Below are 8,595 nucleotides of genomic sequence, written 5' to 3' on the forward strand. Positions count from 1 at the left end.
TATATATATTGATCTATATAGATATATATAGATATAGAATGTAAATGGGTAAGCCGTATTAGTCCAGTAGACAAGATGTATAAAAAACAAAAATGGAGTATTGCAGTATGCAATGATACCTTTCTTATTGGACTAGCATAATATTTAAAAGACAAGCTTTCGAGACTTAACCTCTCTTCTTCAGGTCAGATGCAATACTAATCAACATGACAGAGTTTACCACTTAAAGAGTATGTTGTTGGGGGGGAGTAGGGTGTCATAAATGTTGGACCAGGGAGTAAAGAATGCATCCTGATAACCAAAAGACAGAAGAAATAAACATAGGATAGATAACCAATAAACCCTAAACAGATCAGAGATATATGACATATATGAATATTATGATGTTCTGTATATTCATAAAAAGTTCTGGTAGTGTGTCAGAGAACCAGAATCCACATTAAGTCCTTCCTTTATGGTGTTGAAATGTAAACTCATTTTCATCTCAAATGTTTACCTTTCATGAGAGTTTTTAAAATTCCCTTTCAGTAATTTTTTATTGAGGTTTTGGATGGAGTAATCCTTCTGGGAAAAGTGATGCCTTACTGGGGTGCAATATTTGTTTTCTTTGTGGTTCAAACTCCTGTGCAGGCAGTGGCACACCTAATAACCAAAGGGCCCTGGTGCAAGATTTTATCTTGGGCCCCCCTCCCGAGATGAAAAAGAACGGATCACACTGGCCCCCAACCACTCCCCCAGCGGTCTCTAATGTTGCAGTAGCGTGCTGGACTCTGGACTTACCTGAGACCCTGCAGAGCACACCATAGATCCTGCATAGCCCACCTGAGACTCTCTGTGGTGGGCTCTGCAGGGTCCCAGGTGGGCTGGTCGTCGGGTCCATTTCCCTGAACCTCCTCCCAACTCTTCTTGCCTGCTGCTGCTGGGGCCCGACCTCCTCCACCCCCTCCCCTATCACCTCTGCCATGCCGCCCCTGGTACAGCTGATACCCATGTAAGGGGCCCCCCAGGTTTCCCAGACCTCTCACATGGGTACCGGCCATACCCCCCTGATGGCGGTGTTCTATCAAAGTTTGTGACTATGTTAGAATGTGTGACCGGTCACGTGGTCACACGTTTTAAAGTAATCCCGCCAAGTTTTTTGGCGGTGGAATGTGTGACCGCCAATAGTTGAAGAATTCCAACACTTTGTCAGCTGTTCCAGGGCAGATCGGCATCGCAGATCGGATGTGCAGGAGAACCGATCTGCCCTGGAACAACTGATCGGTCCTGAAATGCCACTTCTATCCGACTGATTGCGATCTCACATTCCACCCCACTCACAAAGTTGGATAGAAGTGACATTTCAGGACCGATCAGCTGTTCCAAGGCAGATTGGTTCTCCTGCACATACCATCTGCAATGCCGATCTTCCCTGGAACAGTTGAGAAAGCGTTGGAATGCTTGACCTATTGGCGGTCACACATTCCACCACCAAAAAACTGGGCGGGATTACGGTAAAATTCTAAGGTAGTCACAAACTTTGATAGAACAGAAGCCTGTCTGTAAACATTTAATCTGAGAAATAGATTATAATAGGGAACATTACAGTGTAATGTTCCCCATTATAATCCACTTTTCTAATTAAATGAAATAACAGCACACAACCCTCGCCCCCTCCCTTATCCCCCTCCCCCCCGATTAGGACTCACCCAGCCAGTGCAGGATCAGAGCCAGACTGTGTGTGCACAGCAGGGGGCGGGGCGTATGACACACACACTTCTCCTCTCCTGCCGCCTGTTACAAGGGACACGGCCGGGAGAGGAGGACCCGTCCCCTTACTGAGACGCCAGTCGGCAGTGCGGGCCCTGGTGTTCTGACACCGGGACCCTGCACTGCCCCATATTCCATGGGGGGTGTCAGGACCGGACCTCATTGGGCCCCCCCCCCCCCACAGTCTCAGGCCCCAGTGCGGCCGCACCGGCGGTATTTGCCCCTGTGTGCAGGTTCATCCTGAGATGCAGCTTAAGGCCAGTTTCCCCAATGTAACAACCTTTGTCACATGCTAAACACTGTATCAGGTTATACTGAGGCTTGATAGAGAGGGCATACCTCGAAACGTGTAGCCGCCAATCTGGTGAGAGCTCTCACTTCCTCCAAAGCTCTCATCGGTCCCGCAGCACCTCGATCTCCCCCGGCATTCTGTCCCAACACACAGCGAGGCTATAGGACACAAATTAACCCCCAGCCATTTGCAGCTCTTCTCCCTCCTCCAACCGCCGCGTCTCAGCCTGGCCAGCTGAGTACGTGTGCATGTGGAATACCCGACTTGGGCTCGTGACCTGCAGCCCACCACCCCTCACACTGGGTCCTCCAGACCAGGATACAAGACATCAGATGCCACTGCACAAGTGACCTTTGGATATTGCCGCCGCTACCTTAATTGTGAGTCACCCCAATTTTCCTTACATAGAATATACCATTTGAAAGCAGTTTGCACCCCTATAAAAGGTAGTAGCGCTCCTTAGCCTTGTTTATTCACTGTATCATGTACATCACTTTAGCACAGTGGTTCTCAACCTTTCTAGGGCCGGGACCCCTTGGTAACATTTGCCAAGTTGTGGTGACCCCAACCGTAAAATGTAGGGATGCACCAATACTAGTATCTGTGTGGGCTCTCAGGTGGCTAGTGGGACACTCTGTTGGCATCCAGTGTGGGCTCTGTGGTGCCCAGTGCGGGCTCTGTGGTGATCAAGCACTCACCTCCCCTCACTCCTGCCTGCTCCCCTCTCTCTGATCCTCTCTGGGCACTGCTGCTGCAGCGCCATCTAGGAGAACTGACAAGGCTGCGCTAGGAGGCGGCTGAGGAGCCTCTTACCTAGAGCAACACAAGGCATGTGGGGACCCCCTCAACTGTGGGTTGCGACCCACTTTTGGGTCACGACCCACAAGTTGAAAACCACTGCTTTAGCAGATATGCACGAGTATGATCCCTGAATGGTGTAGGTTTTCTTATTGTGACTAGCTGTACTCTTGTCACATATATGCTGGCAAAGTTTGCAGCTGGGTTTATTGCATTGTACTGTGCCATTCTGTGTAAGTTACTGTTCTGGGGTCAGAACCTCATAATATTTATGTATGTCATATATCTCTGATCTGTTTAGGGTTTATTGGTTATCCTGTTTATTTGTTATGTTTTTTGGTTATCAGGATGCATTCTTTACTCCCAGGTCCAACATTTTTGACACCTTACTCACCTGAAGAAGAGAGGTTAACTCTTAAAAGCTTGTCTTTTAAATATTATGTTAGTCCAACAAGAAAGGTATCATTGCATACTGCAATACTCCGTTTTTGTTTTTTAGACATCTAATTACAATGTATTTAGTAATTGATTTTCTTATTGCGTGTTGTACTTCTCTATTCCTCAGGCAGTAAATTATTGGATTTATAAGTGGGGTCAAAATGGAATATAAAATGGTTACCAATTTATTCCTATTAAATGGATTCGCTTTTCTTGGTCTTGCATAAATAAATAACGTGGTTGTATAAAATATTATGACAATGGTAAGATGAGAAGCACAAGTTGAGAAAGCCTTCTGGCGTCCCACGTTGTTTGGTATTATTAGCACTGTCCAAAGAATACAAATATATATGATGATGATCACTACTAGAGGAATCATGATGATCACCATAGCAAGTATGAAATCCATCAGCTCAGTAAAAGACATGTCTGTGCAAGCTAAATTCAGGACTGGAGAAATGTCACAAAAGAAATGGTTGATCACATTCGGGCCACAGAAGTGAAGCCTAAAAATAAGAAATGCTTTGACCATTGCAATAGAAAAACCCAGCACCCAAGACCCAATAGCTAGTTGAATACAAAATGTGTGGTTCATAATGACTGTATAACGTAAGGGGAAACAAATAGCAATACATCTGTCAATGGCCATAACTGCTAACAAAACACATTCAGTGCAGGCCAAGGATATAAAGATATACAACTGTACCATGCAAGCTATGAAAGAGATTTTATTATTTTGTGTAAGAAAGTTGTTCAGTAGATTTGGAACGGTGACTGTGACATACCATATTTCCAAGAAAGATAAACTACACATAAGATAGTACATTGGCTTATGGAGGTTTACATTAGCCTTGACTGTTAGAATGATGATCACATGTTCTGCTACAGTTAAAATGTAAGTTATAAGAAATATGGTAAACAGTACAGGCTGAAGCTCTGGACGAGTTGGAAAGCCAACGAGAATGAAAACTGAGATATTATTACCTTGAAATGTTTTCATTTTAGATCATGTGTGCAATATTGACAACCTGAGATAAAGAAAAGAAAACAAAACACAACTCATTAGGCGTAATTCTAAATGGTCTGCTTTTATAGACTGAGTGATGTCCCAGGCAGATAAACAACATCCATTCCATAGATCATAGCAATATCTGAATGCTTGAAGTGTATGCCAGGGCATAATAATAATGAAAAAAAATAGTGCATCTCTGCAGCACATGCACACGTCTCATGTTTTATTCCTGTGAACACACTGCAAGTACAGAAAATTAAAGTGTAACTAAAACCAACACCTTTTTTTTAGTTTTGAATAGAGTGGATAGCGATTAGAACACCTGTCAGGTTTTGATTGTTCTTAGTGTCTCCCTTACAGAGATTCACCCTTGCTTTTTGTCCTTTGTGACTGTTATCACTGAAAGTAAAATAAAATTAAAAATTTTTGGTTGTCGTCAGAACCGGAATAGATGGGAAATCGTCCAGTGGGAACACTAGTTCTGTTGACCAGGGATTTCCATCTCTTTGGAGGGATTTTCTCTTACTTCTGGTTGTGGCTATCGGAAAGAAAGTGAAGGAAAATCTCCCCAATGGGATGCAGATGGCAAAAACAAAGCTGATAGGAGTTATAACCCTCCTTTTCTCTAATCAAAACCAAGAAAATTGTTTTGGCTTCACTTCAACTTTAAGTGTTTGATGTACCAAAAGCTTATTGTGCACCCTTTCTTTGACATTACATTTTGAGCTCTGAATTTTACATTTGAAAGTCAAACTACAGCCAAAACTGTTTTTTTCATTTTGGATAGTTTTTACCATCTGTGTCCCATTGGGGAGATTTCCATTCACCTTTTGTCCCATAGCCACAACAGGAAGTGAGAGGAAATCCCTTGTTCTCACCAAAGTCACCAGAATGTCCCCATTGCTATTCATGTTTTGGTGACAACTCAACATTTGGTATTTTCTTTCACTTCTACTCTTGTTAATAACAAAGACACAGACAGCAATACAACCTTGACATGTGTCCTAATCCCTCTCTACTCCACTCAAGAGACAAGGTTTTGGCTTTAGTTCTACTTACAATTCTTATGGATTGTCTCCAGAGCAATCTTATTCCACAAGACAATAAGGGCAGTAGCTTTAAAGCCTCTAGGTGGCCTGCACAAGATACACATCCTGCATTGGCAGTAAAATAGGGAATCGATTTCCTAGTCACTTTTTCAAATCCCCCCCCCCAAGTCTTTACTGTAAAATATTTCTTCCCACTACACTAATGAATAAGTGATGTAGGAAAGTTTACTCTCTTGTCCTCTATGGACCAATGCTGTACATTCTTTCTAATGCCAGGATATTAATTTACACCACTTTCTATCTGGTTGAATCTGCCTTTCAAAACCTGACCGTGTCATTCAGTACATTTTTAGGTACAATAGAAAATGTTCTGTTCTGTGGTCTAGAGGAAAAGGGAGGTTGGATATTGTAAAAAATCACCAACCCAACTACTACCATCTACTTTAGTTTTAATGTATGGTGCATAGAACTTGGCATTCAGAGGTTAAAGGGCTGCAGAAGAGTAAAAATAGCTGCAGAACTGTAGAGAGGTTCAAAGAAGTTCAAAGAGGCACAGAGAGTTGGTTAGGTTTGAGTGCAGGAGAAGAGAGAAAATGTGGAAAAAGTGTAAAATGATGATGAGAGTGTCAAAGAAGAGAGAATGCATATTATAAGAGTAGTGAAGAGGAGGAAAGGGGATTCAGAGAGGTGGAAAGAGAGGAGTGTAAAAGGGAAGTAGATCCACTTAATCGCTTTCATTAACCATAAACACCAAAGCGCAGATTCTCTGAATATTTTGTATATAGAGAATGTAAGATGTCAGTCTTACTCAGTAGTCTCTTCTATCAAACAGGCAGTACTTAACAGTCTATTCCAGCATGGCAGTTTGCCCTCAACAGCAGCCCTCAGTAGTCACTTGTAATGCACATATACAGTAGTTGTTAGGATATGTTAGCATATGTTTGTGTTCTTCTGCCTTTCTGAGTACCTGCCCCGTACCTGGACCGAGAATCAGCGACACACCCGTGACAGTGGAAAGGACTTTATTAAAGCAAGAATAAGCTCTATAATGGAAGAACTGGTTAAACAGTTTACAATAACAATGCAAATCCAGTAGCACACATAACATATATAAATTCACTTTATCTTTTTCAGCATCAACAGAAAAGACAAATGGAGCCATTGGATTACGTTGGAGCACTCACTTTCAGGGGAAGAGTATTTGTAATCCACAAAGAAGCTCACCAAAGCATTCATGCTGAATTCTCCTCAGGCAGCAAAGTCTCAAGGCAGCAAGCAAGCATAATTTAAACAAATACAGGTGGCCAAAGGTCTCTCATCACTGATGCTGCATAAGCATCATCGGTTCAGCAGTCAATTTCCTGGGAGGCCAGGCAAGAGGTCACTCCAGACTCTAGGTTCCCCCCTCAAGCCTGCTCTTTCTCCCTCAATGGAGTTCACAGGCCAAAAAAACTAGCAGCTCCCTCTGAAGTTCTCTCCACTGCTTGCATCACAACACAGAACATTCTAGGTCCTCCTCTTCTTCTGCTGGGTCCCTGCTTTTGTCCAGTCTTGGTGAGGTAGAGCAGCAAGCTGCTGGGAGGCCACAGGAATAACCCCTGGAAGGCCTTCCAGCCAACGCTACAGTTGATTTTTGCATTATGTTGACAGGCCTTAGCAGTCTCCTGTAGCACATATTTGCTCCCCCGCATTCATCTGTACCATGCCAGTAGTCTCTCTTGCAACATGGCAGCTCTCTTGCTGTGTTATGGCAATGGTGAACGTGAGTTTTCCATAGGTTTGCAGACTTTGTGGGTTATGTCAGTATGCCGGTATAAGCAAATTAAGACTAAGGTTGTGGGTACATAATTGGTTCTAAGCTAAATAAAACAAACTGGTGCAGGCCTCTAATAAAAAATGTCAAACCACCTGCACCCACTCTGATCCATTAGCACAGTTTATAAGCAAATAGTAAAATGTCCCTCTCATGTTCCGCTTGGAGTCTCTTCCCAAAGTTCCATTCAGCCAGTCCCCTGAAAACTGTGAACAAATGTTGCAGTCCACTTCTTAACCTCTTAAGCTTAGTGGAACTCAACTCCCTCCCACAAATGGTACTTACACCTAAGTAATATAAATGTGTAGTGAGAAAGCATGAGACCTAAGCTGGCCATACACTAATCTAACAGATGTATTTATGCTTGCAACACAGCCTGGATGGAAAAAAAATCCCACTGCAACTGTTGTATGCTGACAGTGTTGGGTATGCCACCATATCAATACCTGAACTGTTCATTTTGAGAATCTTCAGCCTGGCTCCTTCGATTTTTCAGATTTTAAGTAATTATCAAGAGAGGTTGTAAGTTTTTTTTTTTGTCAGTTTCCAGGAGGAGTCATTTACACATGATAAAGGGTTATATCCTCTGTCAGGCTTTCAAAATCACCTGCCAAAATCATCATGTAGAGATTTTAAATCATGTACCCTCCCAGTAAAATCTAGGCTTGCTTTACTAAAGAAAAATAGGCTGTTTATCTAGTAGAGTGAATACTTTTTCCATATTATAAGTGTATAATATGGAAAAAAGTGAAGATGTGTTCACTTTCAATGTTCAAACGTGCAAAAATCGTTTTTTTTTAACCTTTGCACATAAAGGGGTCTTTATTGTTAACACCAGCTTCACCTTATTTGCTAACATACACTTTGCTAGGTAAACAGCTTTTTACGTTTTGTAAATTTAAATCAGGACAAGAAAATGTGTCTTTGCTGGAGAAATAAAGAAAAACATTCAGCCTTACTCATAATAACATAATTATGATTAAAAATGTTGACGCTCCCAGATGCTGATCCTACACTAAAAATAAGGTTTGGTATTTTCCTTAGCTTATGACATAGTGCTCTCATAAGGTAAAAAATGAAATCTAGAAAATAAGACATTTAATTATATGGGTTGCCTGTACACTACTGAATTACAAAATCAATGTTCACAAACAATACTCAGTCATTTTCACAGGGGTTTCATGAGAAACAGGTCATCTTTTCAAATATTTCAGTCTGTTAGCTTAGAAACCAAAAAGCCTTAAATATGTCATGAGTAAACAGTAATGAATAATTGGCTCCTGTCTAAATTGGTCCTCGTAGATATGAATGTGACAAAGGGACTTTACATTCTAAGCAAGGACTGAGAATGTGCAACTATGTAAAGCGCTGCGTAAATGGTCAGCTCTATATAAATACTTGTAATATATAAATAAATAAACAGAAAGTATTTTCATAAATACAG

At 41.9% G+C, this 8,595-nt stretch overlaps 1 protein-coding gene across 1 annotated transcript; it reads right to left on the reverse strand.

Annotated features, from left to right (window-relative positions):
- Window positions 1-2,827: 2,827 nt before the first annotated feature.
- LOC108799941 (olfactory receptor 6B1-like) lies at window positions 2,828-4,277 on the reverse strand. Its single transcript, XM_018571887.1, has 2 exons — window positions 3,351-4,277; window positions 2,828-2,854 (listed from the first exon to the last, which is right to left on the reverse strand). Exons 1-2 carry the CDS (start codon window positions 4,275-4,277, stop codon window positions 2,828-2,830), a joined length of 954 nt encoding a protein of 317 aa, XP_018427389.1.
- Between the last annotated feature and the right edge of the window lie 4,318 nt (window positions 4,278-8,595).

Source organism: Nanorana parkeri, unplaced genomic scaffold (assembly GCF_000935625.1).
Source record: "Nanorana parkeri isolate BGI_ZX_2015 unplaced genomic scaffold, ASM93562v1 scaffold1859, whole genome shotgun sequence".
NCBI classification, from domain to species: Eukaryota; Metazoa; Chordata; class Amphibia; order Anura; family Dicroglossidae; genus Nanorana; species Nanorana parkeri.

What these genes read in the sequence shown, in the direction of transcription:
- LOC108799941 (XM_018571887.1), bottom strand. Translation starts at nt 4,277, where the DNA reads ATGAAAACATTTCAAGGTAATAATATCTCAGTTTTCATTCTCGTTGGC. An exon ending in AATCAATTACTAAATACATT is followed by an intron (nt 2,855 to 3,350) that starts GTAATTAGATGT and finishes GTGTTGCTCTAG; the next exon opens with GTAAGAGGCTCCTCAGCCGC.